Below are 24787 nucleotides of genomic sequence, written 5' to 3' on the forward strand. Positions count from 1 at the left end.
ATAAAATCTGCAAGGATCAAGTAAGATCAACGTTACACTTTACAGTTTGTTCTTAGTTGATCACATACCTAGGATTGTTTTTTGATTGATTTTGATCAATGACAACTGGGAAATGAATGCATAAATTGTTACAATTACACGTCAAAGGAAGAACACATTTATTATGCTCATCAAAACTAGAGCTGTACATATGTAAGATGTGAAAATATCATCATGTTACAATATATAGAGCACGTTTTAAAAGCGTATACTGTACTACTTCACTACTGTTGGTACATGTGCTATACACATGCAGGGCCTATGTCATTGTTCTGTCATACAGTAATGAGATGAGTCTGACAGTCTTTGTCTACTCGCATTCAATACGTCTTTGAAACAGGACTGATGTTGAATGCTAGCTAGTTAGTTTGATGAGTGCGGTGCCTGTTATATTGGGAGAGGATTATGCATTGTGAAATATGTCATCTGTCAACACTTGACAAAGATGCAGCGTGAAAGTGAGGCTTCTCTTTTTAAGTTTAAACTGGGGTAAGTAAGGGTGCTCGGCTACAGAGGAGGGATGTAGAATGACAGTGGTTTACAGGGAATCACTAAAGGCTAAAGGTCAAAAGGATTCAAGTACCACTCCCAGGGGTCAGAGAAAGGTGATACTCTACCTGCATTCTGGTGTCCGTCTTCCACTGCCCCTCCTTTGAATTGAATTTGGAAGGATAAGAGAGTAAGGACAATATTGCACCTGAAGCCACATAACCTGGATACCGCAGCTTACATGTGTACCACCAATACTTATTTCATACAGTATTTATACACAATAAGCAAAGAGGTTTACTGTCAGGTACTGTCCTACGTACTACGAATACCAGGTATACCAACAAAAAGTTTGTATATAAGGTTTGTTTATATGAGTTTAACAGGTGGACATTTGTGAGTGTATTGTTTATAACCTTTCTGATGAACAAGACAGGTAAAAACACTGACATTAGGCACTGAGAGCACACCGTTTGACCTTCAAGACATAAGGGAATGAAATGTGAAAACGTTTTTGCCACGGTATGTTGCTGAGCAACACTACCAAAAGAACAAATTACCTGAAACAATTGCTGAAAACGATGGCATGTATATATAAAAAAAGATAATTCCATGATATAATGATCTTACCTTTCTTTTCTATTTTCTCTTCTTCCTCTGTGCCAGCCCCCAGCAGGGTGAAGATGATTCCAGTCTGAGAGTTGACACCAACAGCAGTCACCACCATGCGCCCTGACCCCTCCATCACATGTGTGCCTAGAGAAAGTGCAGCAGGGAGTTATAATAACATATTACAGCTAGATGAGATTTATTTTCAGTGTTTGCTTAACGACAACCTGCCATCTTCTTGTGTTCATGCCATGATCGTGGTAATTGGCGGCGCTTTCACTAGCTGCGGCCCGGAGGCAAACCCTCTAAACTGTATTTTGTTGCATTGTACCTGTACATGTGTAATGACAATAAAGTTAAATCTAATCTAATCTAATCTAAATGGTAAAGGTCCCATATCAGGCTCGTTATCAGGTTCATAGTTTTATATTTTGGGTTTATGTTTGTTTACATACTTTAATTTAAAAAAAAACACAATATTGTTCTCTTATTGTCTTCTTTGAATATATCTACATCCACCCTCTGTCTGAAACGTTCCATTTACGCACCTGTCTCTTTAAGCCCCCCTACCAAAAAAGCCCCAGTCTGCTCTGAATGGTCAGCGTTTTTTAATCTTCCAAATCTGCGCTGTCTGTATCTCTGCACCATCAGTGCAGCCAAGGAATGACTGTAACAGCACTGAACAGTTACTTTCTACCTACAGTATATATAGTATAGTAGTGACATCTTAACCATAAGAAAGTCCTGACAGCTTGTTTATGAATACGGGCTGTGTGTATTTCTCAGTGGACTAAGCGTTTTACTTTTACATTATTTATGTAGCACCACGACCTGCTTTATGATAAAAAAAAGACTTGGAAATTCCTTTTACAACACAGGCACCTTTAAAGTACCAATTCGGGCAATTGTCCCTTAAATAAGGTTTCTATGGTATGAAAGTGTAAAACTAGTTATTGTCTTACAGTGTTTTCCAATTTCCTAGTACAGTGTATACTTCAGTGACAGATCTCTCGTGTTGCAACACACTTTCTGTGTGATTCATGTGGTCAATTAAGAACAATTGGTTGTTTGCGCTTCAAAACATAACGGCTGCTTTGGTTCTATATTGGCTCTACATCACTATATCTAACATCATTAAAGTCAAAAGTAAGCAATTTATTATCAATCACTGTTTAATTTTAAATCCATTATGCTGAAGTAGAGAGCCAAAAGCAGTAAAAACGTGTCACTGTGCAAATACACTACACTTTTGTACATGTGTGTATATGTACAGTGTACATGCAGAACATTATTAACCTTTGGGGGAGTGACCCGATGTGGGTGAATACGAGGCTAATTAAAGAAGGTAGCCAAAAGGCACACAGATAATTATCCACAGGTAAAACAAAGATGTGAGATCAGATTAACCCACATTTCTGTATCAATGATATTCTTCAAAATCTTGCAAATTCTAGTGTCAAATAAAGAGTGACAGTAGATTGAAAAAGTGTAATTTTGTGGCTATCACCAGTATCCTCTGCATGGATATTTAGATTATAATAAAGAACATTTTGTCTTCTGTCCAAGGTGATGCCATGACTGTGACTTATAATTAATTTGGTTTTCACAATAGATTTTGCAAAAGGAGCTTGGCAGACCAAACCTAATCCCAATAAGTAATGGCAGGCAAACCTCAATTCATAAACAACAAATTTGAGGTTTTTTGTTGGCCATTAACACGGTTTCCTCTCAAGTAATTTTAAACATTCACAGTTATTACATAAACATTTAGTATTTCTACTTATGTCATTTATTTGTAGGCAAAGGATGGAAATAAAAGGTTTGAACATTATGGCGTAATAGGTAGTTGTGAGCTTGCTTAAGAGATTGATTAATTCCAAATGCTTTCTTTTTTATAAAAAAATCAACATTTACATTTAAGAGCAGTTCATACACACAATTATTTTGTAGTTGAGGGGATCAAAAAACCTCAAACCCCACCTTTCTTTTTGTCCCTTTCCCATTTAAACCACATTGAATGCGGATGACATGCAATGCAGTATACACCCATTCATCTCGAGTAAGAGCATTGACTGTCAACATACCAGACAACAGCATGGGGTCCATGTCTGCACACTTTTTGACGTGGTCAGACTCTCCAGTCAGTGATGACTCATCAATCTTCAGATCATTGCCCTGGATCAACACTCCATCAGCGGGAAGCAAATCGCCTGCAGAAATAGAAATTGCAGTGTTGCTATCTGCCGTGGATATATTTACATGTTCTGGAATTGATTTATATAGCCGTACACAAAAAAATAGTTCAGATAACTTTGAAGGTTCATTAGAGTTGAGTTAGAGTTGTTTTAAAGCTGCAGTTTGTAAAATGACAGAATTGTCTTCTTCTTACTTCTTTGTGATTGGTTTAAAGAAATTTCTCCTTTTTTCCTCCTATCCTGGAATGTGTGTGTTTGAGCCAGACCTTACTCCACAGCACTGTGGAGCTACATCTGGCAGCTAATTAATTTCATAACATTAACATACTGTTGCTTAAATATATTTAATTGCTTAAAGTGGACTTCATAACTTTAATCCCCCTCTGGAAATGAGTTGAAAGCCTAATTTCAGCCACTGAACCATGAAAATTACTTCACACAGAACAAAGTTAATCAAAGTTATCAAATTGTTCTGAAAGGTTTGGCCAATTTTAGTGTAACTTTTCATTGTTTTAATTAAAGCCATGTTTGGAACAAAAAAATAGTGGATGCAAAAGTTCTGTAGTAGTAACAAAGGGCAAACTGAATACATGTCAATTTGTCATACAGTACATTAATCAACAATTTGAATAGATATAAAAGAGAGTGTGCATGACTGAATACCTTGCACGCTGCTACAAAATCATGTGTAATCTTTAAAGGTAAAGATAGATGGTACTGTCAACAAAAAAACAAGTGTCAGTTCCACCTCTAATTTCCCAGAAAGATGTTGTTAAGATGTAGCAACTAGAGACCTGCTGCTCATAAGATGGGATCACATGAGCAGCAAAGCCAATAAAGCCTGACTTCATACCCCACTGGTTCCAGCACCCTTGCTCAGACCACACCCCTTTTTTGAAATATGCCTTCAGTTTGATGTCAACTACACAGTCGTGAAGTTGCGTGACGGCATATTATACGATTGTGACTTATCAGTTGTTATGGTGCTCAAATCCACGTCTGTGGTAGTTCACGCTACAGTAGGTGTTCTCCAAACACACACACATACACACACACACACACACACACACACACACACACACACACACACACACACACACACACACACACACACAGACTCACAAGTTTGCAAACAACAACAGCTTCACTGTTGCAACTGATGGTGTCATGAAACTAACTGGATTAAGCTAGAAGATCAAGTCCTTCATTGATTGAATGTGAATGTGTAACAACACAGGTTGTGAGAACAGAAACCTCTTGTGTCTCATTTTTGATATACCACAATTTTAAATTTTTTATGAATTCTGTTTCAAAGCTGTATGAAATATTAATTTGAACCAAGCAGCATTTCCCATTTGAGTTTACTCCACTTACTACATGTCATGAGCTGAGTAAACTCTAAAATGCACACAGTTTTTCAACCTCCTCACACCTACCGTATTTGATCTGTGCAATATCCCCCACCACTATGTCCGACACAGGCAACTGTATGACCTGGCTACCGCGGACCACCTGGAATTTCTGCTCCTGCTCGATGCGGCTCTGCAGCCCACGGAACTGCTTCTCCTTCGACCAGTCGTTAAAGGCCGTCACCAGCACCACACACACCACAGACAACAGGATAGCTGCGCCCTCGATCCAGCCGGCATCCGCCTCGCCCTCGTCCTCCACCCCACCTTTCCCCGTGGCACAGGCTACAGTTTGGTAACAACGACAAGAAGGAGAATAGGAACGTTATATAGATGTCATACATTTGTAAGCACACTATTTTCGTATACACTGTAAGTATTCAGTCGACACACATTTACACACTTGATCAACTCATTTTCCTACACATGTATGCTTGTATATCTGTATTATAAAGAATAAAAATAAAAGACACACAAAGGGAAGTAATCAAAACTGTGCAATTGCTCTGCTTACAGACAATGTAAGCAACAGAAAAGACAGCTCTAACAACAAAATAAAATGAAATCTGGATGAAATGACCTTCAAAGAATTCACTTCTCCTCGCCTCTTCATTTATTTGCTCCACTTCAAATTAATGCCCTGCAGTCTACTGGCTGTGCACTGACAGACCGGGGTATATTTGGGAATAAAACAAAGCCTATTCCTAGTCCTCTTTGTGTTGCTTCATGTCATACTCAAATACTTCAAATGCCCCTGGTGGGGTGATTTGTTTTGGACTATAAAGCGCTTCTCACAGCTATCTTAGCCTCAAGGGAACTAGTGCAGACCCCATATGATAGACATTACATAGAAAGGGTCTGATTTAACCAAAAACTAAACTCCAAGAAGCAATTTGGACTTACTGTTGCACTACAGATTGGTTCCGATTAAAAGAAGGTTCATTTAGTGGTAATACTGTATATATACTGCATACACTCACAGAACATAAACTAAGACTACCAGTACCAATACACACATATATTATCATGTATTCATGTAGGTTTTGCACAAAGAGATACATACTTAGGACATTTTAATGTATGAAATATTGTTCCTATGTATGTAATTATTATTTGTTGTCGGATTTTGAAAAGTAACACCTCAGTATTAATGGCTTTCATGGACTAACCCATCTCCTAAAGATAATAAAAACATTATATTCAGACTGGCATGGGTGTGATAAGCCTCTTACTAAGGAGTAAATATGTCATGTAGAACAACTCGTTACCATTAATTAATTCACTGAAAGAACAGATACTGGCAAATTAGTGCAGTACATACATATATTTTTTAAAACAATTTAATTGGATGTGATGGTTTAGCCTGGCACGTTTGGTCGCTGCAGCACATTGACAGACATGCAGTGAGTGGAGTAGCTGTCCATGGTTCTGATTGTACAGCTCTTAGTTTTGGTATGTGTGCACAAACTGTGTACCTGCCTGTCTCAAAGAAAGACACACTAAAGTTATGCAGTATATTTTTAGCTGTCCATGGTGCTGAAGTGCCAAAATTTTGCAACACTCAAGCCACCCAAAGCACAAAATTAAGCTGATTGAGAAAACTTTATGACTGGGTGAGATATAAATGAATAATGAATGCATATAAGCTTCAAAGGCACTTTCCCAAACCATGCTGATTTCTATGCCCCCTTACAGTATTTTCTACATAATTTTTCCAGGGCTTTGTTTTGTTGCATGTTGTGTGTTTGATACAGACGCAGTTAAGAGCCTCCTCATTCAACTGCAGCCAGGCTGTTTCATATGTAAATGAGAATTAAGTCATCCCACCACCTTCTATTTCTGGAACATTGTTTTTTTTCTTCGTTTTTTTAGACCTATTAATAAACAACAACAGTAAACCAGCAGTGTGATGTGTGCTTGCGTATACATGGATGTGTGAAATTTGCTTTTCACATTTCAGTATAGACATTTGAGTAGTAAGCCAATTATTTGATGGTCTCTAATTTTCATTTATTTTTATTTGACATAAAGTTTAAATATTTTTGGTGTACGATTGTTGGTATATATGTATGGCCATTATCTTTATTTTGACAGTAAAGTCAGCATAGAAATAACGTACTTTCCATCTATGTCACAACTCTTTCATAGCCAAATTGGGAAGAAATTAGCAAAAATGTTTGATTTATGATATTAAATATTTGTGTGAAAAACAAGTTGGTTTTGCTCTTAAAACATCCTCACATCTCTATGGCCTTATTTATGTCTGTCTCGTCTCTGTAACACATGCACACACACACACACACACACACACACACACACACACAAACACACACACACACACACACACACGTCCATTCTTTTTTTTCCTGAATAAGGTGATTTAAAGTGACATGTATTTATATCTTTCTCAATCACTCTCCTATAACCAAATCTATTCATATCGACAGGAGTTAATGTGCACATTTAGATTCATATATACAGTATATATTAATATAATTCAAATATGATAAGAAAATGGCATATTGGCAAATGCCTCAATTTTGCCTCAAGTTACAGTAAAAAGAAGCTTGATTATGCATCTGGAGATGGACGCAGTCATTAGCATAACGATTCCTCTGGCCATTCTCTGCTTCATTTGGAGAGTTCACTTCTAAAGCACTGCAGCTCAAAGGATGCAAAGAAAAGAAGCAAAGTATTAGGGGAACCGCAAGATCCAATTCCAATTTTACTACCTGAGTATTTGGCCCATCAACCCCCTCTTAATCTTAACCACACAAGTAAAAGCTGTATAAACTCCAAAACAATTTGAACTACCACCCATGCAAGTAAGACGGTGGTTACTATTTCTTCCTTCTTTGGTATTTTGCCTTCGTGATACTTTTTGAACCCCTTAAAATAATGAAGGGACCCTTTGAATTCCATTACTGTAATACGCTGGGAGCAATGACTGATGTTGCTGACTCAGCACCTCGTTATGGTCTCTGTCTTCATTTCCTGTTTCATGCCTCACAGGCTTGATGTATGGGCACTGGGAGCTCAAGGTTATTTCTCTACTCAACACTTCATTAACCTTCCCGGTACCTTTCATAAGCACAGTCACAGACATTTGTTCACAATGTGCACGCATGCACACACGCATGCACGAGCGCCCATAAGCACTCACGCACACACACATTACATCTATGCTCGATGAGTTGCTTGATCTCACGAGGCAGGTCACAACCGAAGTGTTATCTGCCTCACCAATTAAAAAGTGTGTTTGTAAGTGTGTCTGCGAATGCCAGTAATGTCAGAGGAAGTGAAATTATGGTGGGCCAATGAAATTATGGCCCTTTGCTGTCATGTGCAATAGCATAGACAGTCAAAGAAATGGACAGAGCAACGCCGTAGACTTCCACAAAGACCAGTGAAGTCAAGTAGAAGCACTATTCCGGTGAGTGCTGAGCATTGCTGCGCAGCCTCCAACTGAGCTTTAAGATGTACATGTGACGTGAGCAACCTGTCTGAGCAAGTTTTAAGTCTTCTGGTAGCTGTGCCAAGAGAAATCGGAATCATTCGATGTTGCAGAGACGGAGAGCGTAAGTAGGGGCGGTCCATGAGCCTAGAAGCGGAGCAACTTTTGGTAAGTATTCGGACAAATTATTTGTCATTTTGACTACAGTATATGCCTCTACATCTCACCAAATTGCCTGCGAGCTTTTTCTGACTATACAATAATTCATCTACAGACAGAAAGTTGCAAGGTTACGTCTCAATCGCCTATTTTTATAAAAACGCCTGCTATGCGGCCATAACGTGTGATACGAGGTAATGGAGCCTTTTATACATTGTTGGGTTTCTTTAGAAATATACAATGGACAATTAGAATCTTTAAATGCTTAAGATGTAAAGTTATTTGCTGTCAAAGTGTCACCAAAATGAAAGGCAGTCAATGGAAGGCTAGAGGAAAGTGATGGCTTCTTAGCCTATGAACCACCCAATAGGAGGTATATTTTGTGGATGCTTGCTTACCCCCTTGTGCAATAGTGGAGATACCTGTGAGATAACTGTTGAAGGTGTATGTGTGTGTGTGTGTGTGTGTGTGTGTTTGTACTGTCTCAAGACCTCAAAAGAAACGACAATAGAAGTGATCAAGTCACCAGAGCTGCTTCACTCACACTCTCCGCCGCTCTCTCCGGGAGGGTGGTAGAAGGAGAGTCCCAGGGAGATCAGGGCAGCTATCTCCAGGATGATGAGGGTGACGTCCTGCAGGGCCTCCCATACCAGCTGCAGGAAGGTTTTTGGCTTCTTTGGAGGTATCAGGTTTTTACCATATATTTCTCTTCTCTTGTCCAGGTCAGTTTGGGCACCTGCAAGACCTGAGACAGGAAGAAAAAGAAAGAGAAGGTGTGAGGGAGAAAGAGCTTAATAAAAAATCATTAACATTACAATACATAATTGTAGAATAACCATTGTGTGTAGGATATTCTTATTCTAGATATTTATGTATTGCAGTGCTGATTTGATTTATTATGAATTAACATTATTGCAATAAACAACAATCTGCCCAATTTATACATTTAATCCAAAAAAAGATCACTCTTTTTATCCACACACACGCATAAAAAAAGTATTTAAATGGACACTGCTAGAAACTGCAGATGAAATTGCCATCTTATTTTCCATTCTCAGTTTTCAGACATTTTATGTTGCTTTTTTATTGTGATTTCTGACTTTTGAATCAACCTTTTTTTCTTACTTCCTTTTTTCTTTTTGCCTTTCTTCTTTTCTTCTCTTTTCCATTCTGACACCACACACCAACCAGCTCTAATTACCAGTTTGAGTGGGCCATGGCTCTGGTTTCCTTATATAACTCTGCTTAAGAGACGAGGGCCTTGTGCTTTGACCTCATCCACCTCCTCATACACCATGAACTACTCTCCATAAATATCCTTGGCTCTTTTATCCGAACAACTTCATGCTAGCTCAAGGGACAATTTACTTTTAGAAGATTTTGTGCAGAAAACTGCATTCATGCACAAGCTAAAATAATGGAAATGTTATGCTTTTGGCAAGTTAACCCATATACCATCACGAGTAGGTGTTGGTGTGCAATTGTCCTTTTCTTTTTTAAAGATGTATTATCAAAGTTTTTAATGTGGATGATGTAGAATCAATGAACAATAGAACAACAGAACATTATGTTGTGTGCAAAATGGGCTGAATTTATATAATTTTTGATGTATCAATTTCAAGGGAAGGGGAGTAGGTTCCAACCTCATTTGAAATTGTACTGTGGAAGAGTCAACGTATTTTATCTACATTCCAATGTTACATCATGGGCCCTAACATGTATGACATAACTCACTCAAACTCTTGTATTTTATATTATTAAATGTCAATGTATTAAATCACATTTATTATGGCTACATTAAGATTGTTCTGGTGTGTACAAAACTGCTGTGAACTATATGAATCAAACCTTCACAAATCCTTGGAGTTAGCATCAAGTGTACCAATGCAAATGTATGCTCTGTATCTTCAGTTTAAATGATTCATAAACAATTTCCATCAAGGTACATTATTGGTTTCTATCTGGCTGCTTTTCAATGTAGTACCATTATCTGGTTGCGGAGAGCACACACAGAGTGTGTATTCACTGTTTCGCTGTCTCGGTGTCTCTCTCCCTCACAAGCAGACATTACCACAGCATGATGTCATGCATGGTGCGTCATTGGGTCTCCCAGGAGTGGCCATGGATTGCACCTGATAACATCACTGCTGCATGTCACTGTTTCACATGTGAATGCAAATGACTGTGAGATAACTTATTAACATCTGCAGAGAATCTCTGTAGTGTCAAGAAAAAGAAACAAAGAAAAGAAAGGACAGTGTTTTTGTGGGAAAGGCAAGTCTTTAGATACTGCAAAAATCTGAGAAAATAGAGAAAGGTATTTCTTGCTTTAAAAAGAGAAATAGAGCAACGAAGAGGATGAAGGACAGGACAGAAGAATGGCATGCTGAAAAAATAACAATTTCCAGCTCCTACGTAGGAGAATGCCCTGGTTACAAATAGATCAGTCTATAAATAGCCTCATTATTCATTCTCTTTTAATTGTCTCTGCGAGAGGACCAAGCATGCTATTCCATTGATCTCCACAGCACCCTGCCTCACATCACACACAAACATGTCTGTGTGTCCATGCATGCGCTTGTGTGTGTTTGGATCTGTGAGTCGTGACTGCCTGCACGTGCTTTGTGTGTGTGTGTGTGTGTGTGTATGTAATAAGGCTGGTTAAGCATGTCGACAGTTGCTTGCACTATCACATGCCTAAACCAGAGCTCATAAAATCCACCTTTAGCCTGTTCCAGTTGGTTAGATACACACACACACACACACACACACACAGATAGTGTACACACAAGGTCAGACACACATTCAGGTTGTGTAAACCTCCTGTAAACCTGCACTTCTTCCAGCTTTGTAGCTAGGTCAGGTGCACATCCAATTCCAGATTCACTCATACAGTATTTCTAAATATATATGCCAGTGCTCCTACTCCAGATTTCTAGCATCTGTCCAGAGGCAGTCCAGGGGAACTAGTTATGGCATGCAAATGCACCATTCTGCACAAGGGCAGCACTCTTTTCACATAAAAATACGACATACTGCATACTCTTAGTGATTTCTGCCATGTGATGGTACCTCTGTGTATGAGATGGTGCATCGCCTCAGCATGACATCTAACCTTGTTAAATGTTTCAACTCCTTAAATACTTCTGAGATGTGAGCTATGCTGTAATCAATCTCCCTGATCATTAAATACTCATTGCTTCCTGGAAAATCCTCTCCTACACACAACTATAATTCCTTCCTGGATAACTGATTGCAATGCTTCTTAAGATTTGCCAGATTATGAAATATTGTAGGCTAAATACTGTCAGCCCACCTAACTGCTCTGGCAGTGGATTTTGAGGAGGCAGTGAGAGGGCAGAACAACTGTCGCAATACACAGATGAGTCACAACAATATCACAGAGGATTAAGGCTGAGTGCAAAGGAGTCTTTGTACTTGAGCCGATCACCAAGTAGTGAAGCCGAAACAGAGTATACACCAAATTTACCTGCACAATAGATGGGAATAAGGGATAAGGGACTCCTGGTACTGTATAATTTATTGTATCAAAGTTCATTGTAATGTTCTTACAAAATTCAAAAGGTGAAACCCTTCGTAAAGGGAATTTGAGTCCACCTATGAAAATTAAGATGAGAGAAGATGCACTTATAGCACTTCCTTCTTAGATTGTCAGTTTACGAACTTAAAACAGTGGGCATGCTAGTGACTCAGCAGATTAGGTTGAAGCTATTTATTGTACCAGAAATGCATTTTAGAAAAAGTAGGATTATGGTATTAATTGAATGAAAAAAGAACTGCGCAATAAATAATCAGTACAGACTGCTTTGGTTGTCTGTTTCCAAGTCCAAGAAAAGCTGTCCCTGCTTCTGTGACTCTGTAATGATCCTCTTAGATCATTTTAGAAACCTGGCCATGAGATTTGGAACAGAGACAACACTAATGTAATTATAATAAGATACTATATCATTTAAAATAGAATGATTAGACTTGGGCTTCAAGTCTTTTCTCAAATTGATTCATCTCGTTTTCGCATTTCTGATGTATCATATGTCTATTATATCACATTATTAAGTCTATAACAAAGTACATAAAAAAAAAATGAATTCAATATAAAAAGTTGAAAAACTCTTTGTTTAGTGGATCCAACAATCCAAAACCTAAAGATATTTAGGTGAAATATGATGATATAAAACACAGAAAAACAACAAGATGTTTGAATAGATTACAACCAAAGAATTACAGACAGTCTTTAAACTCGATTACGATAAAACCTTGGATTTCTCTCATCCTCTTCAATGTTCTCACTCCATAATTTATAGCTGGTAATGTGCTGATTTATCAAACACAGCATGATTTGTGATTCAAATCCGCTTTGACAAATGACACTTAACATGACACTAACATCCTGTTTCCAAATAGACAAGACAGGGATGTAAAAAAAAATTAAAACTTTATGCCATCTTTTCTGCAGGAGAGGACATGGGGGTTTTTTCAGTCAGAGGGAACATGATGGCATATTTTAACAGTTGGCCCTTTTTTTTTTGTCTGTGGCTAAAAATAGATCTCCATGGAAACACTATGCATCCCACTCGGTGAGTTGAAATACCCGTGACTCTAAGCCTTTGAGAATATGTGAATATGTCTGTAAGTATATGTGTGTGTGTGTGTGTGTGTGTGTGCGTGTGTGTGTGTGTGCACCCACGCACGCACACACACGCACGGGTATGGACTGTACAGTATGTTCCACCAAAGAAAAGACTGTAAAGACTAAAATGGAGTGATGACCTCCAAATGTCCTTGACAAATAGTCACAGTGGAGCAGCGCAGCAAACAAATTACATAAATTATATTTTAAAAATTTTAATATTCTAAATAATTGACATTTTAACATGTCTGACTGGGTCCCAGTAGCATCTGACGTCCCTCTTTTTTGATTTTAAATCGTCTTGCCTCTCTTTCTGAACTCCCCCCACCCCCCCCCCCCCCAATACTGTGTGCCACAGTGTCCAAAACAAGTCACCATAGCAACAGGATACTACGACGACAATGGTGATGATGATCATCATAACGGCGCAAAAGATTGAAGCTTTTTTCCTACAGCAAATCAATAGCTTCAACATGTATTCTCAGCTTTCACCATTTTAAAAAGAGGGGGGGGGGTGGCATGAGGAGGGAAGAGGGGTTGAAGTGTGACTCAGAGAGCACCAAACAGTGAGAAAAAAAGAGAGATAGACAGGAAACAAAAGAGAGAACAAGAGTAGGCTGGATGTAGAGTAACTCTATGAATAATAACCCATTAGCGGCTAAAAGGTGGATAATTATCATGCTCTTATTAGAAGATGGAGTGATGGAGAAATGTGTCACTGTGTCCTTGAGAATGACCGCCATATTAATAACCCCATTTTAGGCAATAAAGGGAGGTTTGATCCTGGGCGTACAAATGCAGAATGGAGTAAAAATGGCATCTTAAGGATGACATTACAAAAAAAACAACATAATGTTATGTGAAGTAAATGCCATAGATAGGATGAGGGAGTGGGATTAGGAGAAGTATGAAAAGACAGGTACAGGAAGGTGCACACAGACAAAGAAAAAGAAACAAAGCGCAAAACCAAAATCCTTTGTATGCTTTTTTGGGTCATTCTATGAAGGTGGTGGAGTTGTGTCTGTCATGTAGAACGCGGTGGAAGACTTTAAAGAACTACATACTGTACATTGTCATTGTGGTGCTAGTTCAAGGGAAGAAAGAACTAGATGCTTAGACATTAGTCATATACTTGTCCTTGTTTTAGCTGAATTACTATAACAAAAGGGGTTAACTATGCCCCCCCTGCAATGCAGTAAAGTTTACTCACAGTGCATTTGACTGACCTATGTTTTACTTTTTGTACACATACTTTTACATGCGTACAATATTCTAGTACTCCTTCCACCTCTGGTAAAATGGTTCATAGTTTACAGAAGAGTATGTACTCATTCAGTTTCCAAGTTGAGCCATTTCCACAGTATACATATGTGAAAATTACACATCAAATTACAAAATGTGTGATTGTAATACACAAATTACAATCACATATGTGATTCATCAGACCTGAGACAGAGATAGAAGTCGCAAAAAAATCTTGTAAACTAAAAAGGTTGACCCATGTCACACATGGCACTCCCCGACTAAGGATGCAGTGGGATTCACCCCAAACAGTATTTTAAGCAAGCCAAATAATATACAAATGTACATATTTAAATGAATACAGTGATGTCTATGACGTTTTATATCAATCAACTAGTGTCTGAAGTCCAATGAGAAGATAATTGAATTCAATCCACTGGATCAGAGTTTAGGTTGAAGACATGTTCATCTAATTAGCTTCTTTAGTTTAGGACGATAGTGGAAAATATAACTAAATTGAACAAATGCTTCCTGTGAGGGGGGCCACACCCTACAGCACAGCAGCTCCACCCACTGTTAAAGGAAGACGTAATAAAAGCTCACTTTATTTCTCAATTACAATTCACCTAATTTCTAACTTAAAAACGGTTGGGCTGGATATTGTTTTGGAGAAAACATCAGGGACATGATGTGATTACAGCATTTAAAACAGAAAGAAAGGGGTTTCTTGTGTGTAAAAAGGGTTTCTCAAGTTTTGATTTAACAAAACTTTCTCATATGGTGTTGTCCTTGCTGTAAAATTGGTCTCTTTGTGGTGTGTGTGTGTGTGTGTGTGTGTGTGTGTGTGTGTGTGTGTGTGTGCTTCTTTGTCATTCCACACCGTATCAGGTTTGAGAGTGCAAGAGGCAACGGCAGGAGGCAGGCTGTCTCTCTGTTAGGACGAGTAGATGTGATGTCTTTAGTGAAGCAAAACGGGCAAGCAGATATACTGTATTGTACTGTACTATATGTAAACAAACAACTGAGAAAATTCATTCTCATTTCATTAGGAGTCATAAGGTCACACTAACACACATAGATATGGTATATCATTCATTCCCCAACAGACAGCCCCATCTGAAGGGTAATGGACTGGAAAATGACAGTGGGCAACTTCTGACATCATGTCTTTTCCATCAAGGGTGTGTGTGTGTGTGTGTGTGTGTGTGTGTGTGTGTGTGTGTGTTTGTGTACGTTCATATGTTTGGATGACACCATATTACAACCTATTATGGTATGTTTCTGCTGGTGCGGACGAAATAACATTTTTTATATTGCAATATGTACTGTGCTACACCTAGAAGAAACAAACTCAGGCTCAGTGGCAGATTTTCATGTTCATCTCAGAGGAGCTCTGGGCCCGGCTGCTGCTTTTACAGGAAAATGACTTTGATTGCTTTAAAGTTTTGGGAAATGGACTTCTTCATGTTGTTGCTGGTAGTTAGAAGAGAAGATTGATACTACCCTCATGTCTGTACATGATTTAGAGGTGGGGCAGCCAGTGGTGTAGTCTACACGATACGCAAGTATGTATATATGTATACCCACTAGGAAAGGTTTAAAGATTCCAGTATGCACACTTACAAAAGCGCCAGGATAATGTAACAAAACGGAGATTGTTCCTGTGACAGAACTTTCACACTTTTGTTCATAAATTCTCCCCGTCTGTATAGTGAGTTGCATAGGAACAACACAATTGCTTGGCGGTGGTTCTCCGCACCATTTGAAATGGACTAACGTAAATCACTTATCACTGGTTAATAGTAAAAAATTAGTAATTTTAAAGATTAAACTACACTTTCTCAGTGTTTTGGTGGGCCCGCCCCTAAAGCTACTGCCACCTTAAAGTGACCCTGCAGCAGAGAGCACGGTTCCCCAAACGGTACGAGTTTTTCCACAACGTGTTTTCATGAATTGTTTTTTATGAATTGCAAGCATTAAATCGTCACCAACACGGTCATGCAGCACATCATTAGAAAGCTTAAAGTCTTGTGATTCCATCAAGCCCCCGCACAAAGGATAAGGTGACTTACAGCGGTTATAATCATGTTATGAAGTTAAGAAACACTGCACCGTTTCTGTCTAAATCGAGCGTGCATCCCTACCTTTGTCCTCGTGTCTTTATCCACAGCGGTGAAAGATATTCATAAACGTTGATTTCCTAAATCGCAAACACTCCAAGGAATTAGAATATCCAAGCCTTGTAATCCATAATTATCTGGTCCCCTCACAATCTTGTAGTTTCTGGCCAAGTTTCGTCGTTCAGAAATCTAGAGAGTGCATCATTTCTATATACTTCTATAGCTTGTAACTTTTTACAAAACGAAGGTCGACACACCATTACAATCTGTGGCTTCTACAGATCGCAATGAACCTTGTTCCCAGCCAATAGCATCAGCCTATCAAGAGATACCCTCAAGCTAAGCCAATGATATCGCACAGTCGCCATTGGGCCCACCTGGGAAAGATTGACAGTGGAGCCCACGAATTAGAAGATAAGGTCATAAAACTGGCATCCCTGTGTAGCCAATAAGAAGACGAGTTGATTGATACCAAACATGGCCAACAAAAACTATACCTGTGCTCTTTTACAGCTGTCTGAAGTGAAAAATATGGCCTTCTGATGGCATTTCAACATTTCATGAAATTATGATGACATATTTCTATAAATCTATGTATGTACTTCTTTCAGACATATCTGTGAGTGATGTGGATGTGTTTTTGTATTTCAGAAGTTTTGTATTTAGCACTTTTTTGGCTTTTTTAGAAATAAGAAATAAGACAAACGCACAGACACATCTGTAGAAATACATTCATACAAAATCCATTTTATAAGTCATTTTTTCTGGATTTTTTCTGTTCTAAGTTGAGACATGTGGCTAGAGTACTATTTTAGTATGTAGCACATGTAATATGCTTACAGTAGTGCTTTTTATTAATTTTTCAGATGATTTACTTGGAGGGAAATAGAAATTCTGTGTTCTAACCTCTGTAGCTCTGTGTCAGTAAGGCCTAGTGTCACACTGCCACTAGAAACAACAAGTTGAGAGTATTAACTTCCCAATGAACTCAGGATCATCCCAGAGGGCCAAAGCATGTGGAAACTGCAGCACTTTTTTAAGGGTAAAAATTTAGGCGAGAAAATCATATATTTTCAAGTGATTTTCAAGAGGTTTTAAGAAGCCACGTCTGAATACGTTCACAATGCCACACAATTTGTGTTTTCTATAAAAGGCTCAAATGCTAGGGCAGTTTTCAACGGTCTTTCAACAACCCAAATTAAATGTATGTTGCAATGCCGAAAATATTATATGCAATAGTATTTGTGTGTGTGTTTGTGTGAGTCTGTGGGGGCAGCTGTACAAGTGGGGGAGTTTAACTGTCACGCACTGTGCTCTATGAGTCTGACTCATGCGAGAGATGGCAGAGTGAGGTGAGAGAACACAGCTCACAGCTCTTTTTCACACACACACACACACACACACACACACCAATCACTCTACAGGACAACTGATTATTACTCAGTGTTCCTACTTTAAAGAATATATAGGGATAAATGTTGTAGAGGGTCTTGAACAGAGACAGCTGGATGAAGATGGTTCTATAAATCTTCAGGTCTAAAAGACTAAAGAATGCATCCAACATTACTTTTATAAGCTATTATGTTGTGAACCAAAGTACACATGCTCTTTTGTTTCTATGACGATAATGCACTTGCACTCTTTATTTTATAGTGCTGTGAAAAAAGCAGATTATGTAATGTTATGCAAGAAACAAACAAAGAAGACCCATAGATATGGTTGGTGTACAGTATGCTGCTAATATCACAGAATTGAAATACCCAAAGGTTTTAATTTACACCTCTTAGAAATCGTTGTTTGGAGCCTTGCAAGTAGCACATCAAAAGCAGCACTGAGGTGAAGAAACGGAAAGAAGCTTGGCTGTGACTAATGTAGGATGAAGGTTTCAGTGCAAATGGTCCTCATCAAAATTCTTGGAACAGTTTTTATTGTGTGATAATTCTGTGCAGGAGTGATATCCAGTTCATATTAAGGATCCATTGTTCTGGGCAGTCCTGGGTGCATGTGACAACAAATTAAAAAATCATGTGTATGTGCATTAGGGCTGGATGATTAATTACATTAAGATCCTACTTCTATGCAATGTCAAAGTTATGTGTGTATGTGTGTGTGTGTGTGTGTGCGTGTGTGTGTTTGTGTGCACGCAAACAGTTACTGTACAGTATGTTCCAGTGTGTGTTTGAGCATGTGTAGACACATCTACTTAGTGATAAGTGCAAAGTGTAACTTCATGCTGTAATTTCAGATTGTTCAACCAATCAATCAAGAAATCAAGAAATCAATCAATCAATCAATCTACCCCTACTGTACATCCATTAATTCTCTATTCCACCCATCCATTAGCGCTCCGTCTTTTATTAATCTTTCCATTGATGTTATTCATATAATTGTCAAGTAAACAAAAATTCAGTCAGTTCCTGGAATGTTTCTACAGCTAGTACTCCAGTTTTTTTGTTAGTAGTAATTATATCTTTTTTACTTTTCTCTATGCATCTGTGTTCTTTTTTCTCCACCTGTATTTCCTCTTTGGGGATAAATAAAGGCTTATCTTATATATTGAGGACATCTCAGTGGTATTGAATTTTTTTAATTTATATTTTTCCTAATAGACACTGTAATGAATGATAAAGAGCTGATGCTAAGCGCAGCACAAGGTGATTGTGATTGTTTTAAAGAAATGCCAATCAACCTATAAATATCTATATGTGTCCTTTAGACTGAGTAAACCCCAACCATTCTGCCAGCGATTTGATTTCACCCTAGAGCTTGCTCTGGAAACATGCACGTTTAATTCTCCTGCTTCAGTTCACAATTTAGCGGAAACCAATCACAAACTGGCTTATCTACCTGCCGCACTATTGGTAGGTTTAACACGATGACGATAGAGATGCGACCAAGCAGCTTCATGTTTACATTCAACATAGCGACCACCGAACGCCACCAAAGAGCAGCAACCCGCTGATGGCGCTGTTGCATCTACGTCACCTGGATTGTTGGTCTGATTGGTTGATGGATTTTTTTCGGACCCCAGGAAGACTAGCTAATCCTGTAATAAATACAAATACAAATATCCAATTGAGTACAGATTTATTTGAACTACTGTATGGCTGTTTATCACGCCCCTTGTGCAGAGAAAATACAGAGCAGGCTCCCCAGACCAATGCTCGATCTCAAATCTTTTGAGCCTGGCTTGGTCTGGTGATAGCCAGACTACGTGTCCTGGGCTTAGACGCGGTAATTTTTCTTTACATGACATGTAAATAGTGTGTTCTTTAGTGCCACAAAGTGCACACAAGAAGTGTTGCACAATATTTAATTTCAAGTGCTATGCACTCCATGGAGGGAATTAGGTCTAACTCTTGCGTGAAGTTTCCGACAGTCACAGAAATACACGGCTGCATCGACTTGGAGCCGTCTGCATTTATTGAGGCCAAATTAATGCTACTTGATGCTTTATGAACCTCTTATAATTAAATAACTAATTATTCTAAGCATAAGTTGCATTAGCCATCCAAATAATGTATATAGAAGGTTTACATAACAATTAACCATTGACAAAGTACTAACAATCTATCTAAAGTTATAAACTATTTTGTATATTACACTAAACAAAATGATAAAATAACAAATTATAGCATTACAAACATTATAAATCATCATTTAATTGTTGGGGAATAGTAAAATAACTATAAACTAAAGTTGATCAAGTTACCATTTATTTATGATGGTTATTATAAATTATTACTGGGAGGGTAAGTATTTTCCCCTTAAGCCCACACTTATACACTTATACAACTAAACATAAACACAGTGGATGCACACTCCCACAGATCAGCAGCCTTCACCCCATTGACATACAGGGCTAAGAGGCTGAAAGTGAGAGTGACAGTGGTCTATCTGCTGTCTCCCATCTGGGTGTCAGTCTCTGGTTTCGCCCAGGGGCTCAGATGAGCTCAGGACACAATAGGGACAGCTATTAAAATTCAAACTACCAGAGAGAGTCATGAAATAGTCATGACAACAAGGGAAATCTACACACTCTCATGAGCTCCTTACTGTCTGTCTGCTTGGAACTGTAGGGAAATACAATGTTTGGGGTACAGCAAAAGAAGTGCTGATGATTGTGTATGGATAATACCAATGGAATTAAAATGTGAACAAAAACCTCTAATAACTATTTGGCATTGTTAAATACAATTTTGTAAGCATATTTCTACATTAACAAAGTCTTGCAATAGTGGTTTTCAAACATTGTAAGGGATAACAGTGGAGAGTTGAAAGAGTATTGATCTCTGTTTGCGCTATGCAGTAGCACTTTGATTGAACTGCAATGTTACTAAGCCCATGAAACGTCATCCAAAATGTTCCATCTGCTTCACAAATGGATGCATCTCCTTCAATATTACCGACATGAAACATATGTACTTACACAGCATTCAACACAATTGATTTTTCCACATGCCACTAATGTTAGGATAGTCATTTATTGGCAGCTTGATGTTTCTGTACTGTAAATACAACTAAAATACTATCACTAATAGTAGTAATAGTTTGAATTTTTAACTTTTGGTTATAATGAAGTACTTGTGTGACATTCATACGTCAGTACTTTTACTTAAAGTAATGGTTCAGAGTAATTTCACACCAGGGTCATTTGCACCATGACCTTGAGCAAAAGACCTCCCAGAGGTTTTTTTCACCTAGGTCGAACATTGGGCGAGTTAGCATGATCAGCTAAATAGCATAGTGCAGAAGCAAATGGAACCAACTGTGTATCTGGTAAAATTACCCACTGATAATGCCCGAAATGATACTAAACTTCTACGGTAATACAAATAGGTTATGTACTCATAAAACGATGGATTGGAAAGTTTGCAAGTACACTTGGAGTTTATTTAAATAACCCTTTCCTGCTGGCTTCAGCTCTCAGCTGCTACTGGTACGGTCAGTAAGATGAGTGTTTGAAAACTCTGTTTCGAAACAGAAAATGTCCTCATATAGACTCAATTACAATGTTTCTTTTCAATAACTTCCGGGTAGAAAACTCCTGCATCCCGTACATACAATTAAATGGCGGTGGGCAAATGGGGAATTGAAACAACTGGATATAATCTCATCCCATTAATCAAAAATGCATGATTGATGCGTTCATATGTCAACACTTTCCCCAACGTTACGGTTAAAGACCTAATTCATTTTGAAAATTGGTGTAGTTCCTCTTTAGGTAAAACATTTAAATATGTATTCCACCACTGAAGGTTTGTCATAGGTAATGTAAAAAACACCCAATAAAGATTATGTTACATTCAAAGCTGCTGCAGTGTATGTCTTCACCGGATAAAATTGCAATAGCTGACTAATACTGTCACAAAAGAAGGGGTAATGTAGAAGCTGAAATTATGTGTTTGCACATTAGGAAGTAGGCAGTGTCTGAATTAGGTGCTTTGATCCTAGATAAGTGTGACTATCTCTGTGGCAGTATCCATATTTCCCTTGGCAAGACTTAACAGGCTTATGCCCATGGACAAGGCATGGTATTTTAAAGGTTAAGAAAAGGCAAAATTCTAAGTCAGAGGAAGACAGTATCCATGTTCCTGGTTCTCGCAACTCAATGTTGAAAGATAGCTGCTCTGTGCCCTTGAGAAAGGCAGGGCTGGATCAGGTCCAAGACCGGATCTGTTTGTGCCCTTAAAGGAGAAATCCGACGCAAAATTAATCCAGGGATTAATAACACATTTAAACCGAGTCGACAGTTCTCTGGGATATGCTTTCATGCTAATCAAATGTGACCATTTTTAGCGCAAGCCACTAATTAGCTTCTAATTCTAGTAGTCGGCGCACTGGTAAAGTAAAAATAAAATGCTATTTCTACAGCACTAACAAGGCTCAAAATAGCACTACACCTCCACAGTAGCATAATGAGGGTCCCTTAATGTCAACTGAAGCATTGAGAACTTTGTAAGTGTACAGAAAGTTTATTAAAAAGATAGTTTAGAAAGGCTGTATCTATCACAGGCAGGCGCCATCTTGGGAAAACAGTCGTGATCTGTTGCCGGCAATTGTTGTTGTTGTGAATTATTTTTACTTTACCAGTTCCCACACAAATAGCGTTATAAGCTAATTAGCCGTTTGCGCTAAAACTGGTCACATTCCATTAGCATGAAAATCCCAGAGAAAGGTCGACTTGGTACAAATATGTTATTACCCCCCAGGCTCATTTTGCGCTGGATTTCTCCTTTAAGAGGGTAATGCTTTCTGTCTATGTTAGCGGCCTTGGTACCACCCTTGTTCTGCCCGACAGCGGGAGAAAGAGTGCAGAGAGGTCAACCCAAGAAAAGAGCTTACGTGGAGAGAAACAAGCCAGTTATAGCCCGAACTCTGCATATTCAGCTAAAAGCATCAACATGCCTGTCAACTTGCTGTCCATACTCCTGGCTTCCAGCAGACAGTTTCAGATTCAGGACATTTCAGAGGACATCAGCTGAATGTAAATAGTAAGTTCTGGCACTGTACTTTTGAGCAATTAGCTTTATTTAACGGTAGACCTTTCAGGCAGGAACTTAAGTAATGATGTGTGGTCTGGTGGCCTGATGGCAGAATGTTAACAATAATCTGTAATCACATTGGTATTGTAAAGTAATATGCGTAAATGTAAAGTGACAACTAGATTAATGTTCATATGAACTGAAATTCAAGTACATCTTAAAGATTGGTACCACAATCTTATCATTTCATGCTGGAGGTAGATGCTTATTTTAAAAACCTTGCATAAGGAAAGTTGACTGACCACATATACGGTATGTGTTGTTTATTCAGCACTGGATTGCTTTACAGTCAGTTTCATATCAGAACTATACCAAGATGACAACTATATCTATCTGTTACATTTTCTGTCATGTCTATGTCTGTGCCAATCTGTACACTAATAGCATAAGCAGGCGGATATACTGTATACTGTTGTGAGTCAGCACTAGGCTCCATGGTATGAGTACAATAGAGTCAGGTTTTTGGCATCTGTCCCCTTAATTCAGTCAGGCATCTCTTGGGACAGCTGACTTCACTGCAGACCATGTCCAGCATCTGCTTGTGTCTGTCTCTGTGTGTCTGTCTCTGTGTGTGTGTGTATGTTTGTGTGTGTGTGTGTGTGTGTGCATGCGTGCGTGTGTGCACGTGCTTGCCTACGTGTGTGCATGTGTGTGCGTCCGTTGTCTATATCTGCCAGTATGACATGCTGGGATTTATTACAAGAAAGTTTTCACAGCCTCAATAATACAACTACAACACCGTCTCACACAGAGGCAAATTTAAATATTGCTCCTTGCGTTTTTTAAGACAAATGTCTTCAAAAACATGAGAGAAACATAAATAAATACACATAATGAGCTGTACAACATATAAGGGGTATCGTCCTGAAACAACTGCATCTTTTTTCCCACTGCAAACACATCAAACTCCTTTTCTAGCTCATCTGATTCTCATGCTATTGTAGCAGCAAGATTTTTCATGATATACTGTACTGTTTTTTAGTTGATATGCTCTACGGAGGTACAGTTTTCAGATCATATGTGCATTCAAGCCACATTTCTTACATAAAAATGAGGCTTGCTCTAGAATAGAGATGCATTTCAGTCTATGGCTATAATTTTTGTTTAATCCCTGTCTGGGAAACCAGCCCACAGTGTATTTCTCTAGAGACAGCAATCAAACCCGGATATAAAAGCCTAAGCATTTAAAAAGTGATTGCACTTCACAACACGTCCCAGCGGCAATGTTCACATGCCATTATTATTCTTCACCTACACCTGCTCATCTAACAACTTTATTAATGGTTAATACTTTTTATTTTTATCACAAAATATCCTTTTGGGTTGGAGAATCTTTCACAACGTCCTTGTTAAGATAAAGAACTAATTTCTGCAGTCATAATTGTGAGCAAGTCGTTGATTTAGAGCGGAGAGGTTTTCTATTTTATTTAGCTTTCAGATTCAAGTGTTAGTACATGTGACAAAGTGGGGGAGATTCCCTGCACTCACCAATTGTCCCTTGGTGCTTGTGTGCATAGATCTGTCCACATGTATTTACACATTGCTCTAGTCATCGTCATATGGTATTCATTATCAGTTTGATATAATTTTCAATTGCTTCTGTGAAACATTTCAGCACTTACTATCCCGGGTTGGCTTCTGTCAAAATGATTACATTCATAGCTTAAGCAATGGTTTACACAAACACACAACCACCGGTAAGTTCCAGTTAGAATTATGAAGTTGCAGATTTGAACAGTTAATTGTTTGTTTCTGCATACCCCCTGTAGTCTTTGTTCCTTTATCTGGTCCACCATGCATAAATGCTTGTGGAGGAGCGGCCGAGCGTTTCTGGTCTATTTCTGGTATTGATGATGTCCTCATTATGGGGCAGAACCA

The 24787-nt window shown here is 38.5% G+C and overlaps 1 protein-coding gene across 12 annotated transcripts in view; it reads right to left on the reverse strand.

The window, feature by feature from the left end:
• The window catches only part of atp2b2 (ATPase plasma membrane Ca2+ transporting 2), a 90407-nt gene that overhangs the window by 40817 nt on the left and 24803 nt on the right, over window positions 1-24787 (reverse strand). For 10 of the 12 annotated variants that reach the window (XM_034868900.1, XM_034868909.1, XM_034868904.1 and 7 more), the window contains 5 exons: window positions 8899-9099; window positions 4769-5026; window positions 3222-3347; window positions 1159-1284; window positions 657-689 (listed from right to left, as the gene is read on the reverse strand). In XM_034868900.1, the coding sequence (XP_034724791.1) occupies window positions 657-689; window positions 1159-1284; window positions 3222-3347; window positions 4769-5026; window positions 8899-9099 (744 nt within the window). The remainder of the gene's footprint in view (window positions 1-656; window positions 690-1158; window positions 1285-3221; window positions 3348-4768; window positions 5027-8898; window positions 9100-24787) is intronic. The other 2 variants (XM_034868905.1, XM_034868908.1) reach the window with 1 other exon arrangement.

Source organism: Etheostoma cragini, chromosome 4 (genome assembly GCF_013103735.1).
Source record: "Etheostoma cragini isolate CJK2018 chromosome 4, CSU_Ecrag_1.0, whole genome shotgun sequence".
Lineage (NCBI taxonomy): Eukaryota > Metazoa > Chordata > Actinopteri > Perciformes > Percidae > Etheostoma > Etheostoma cragini.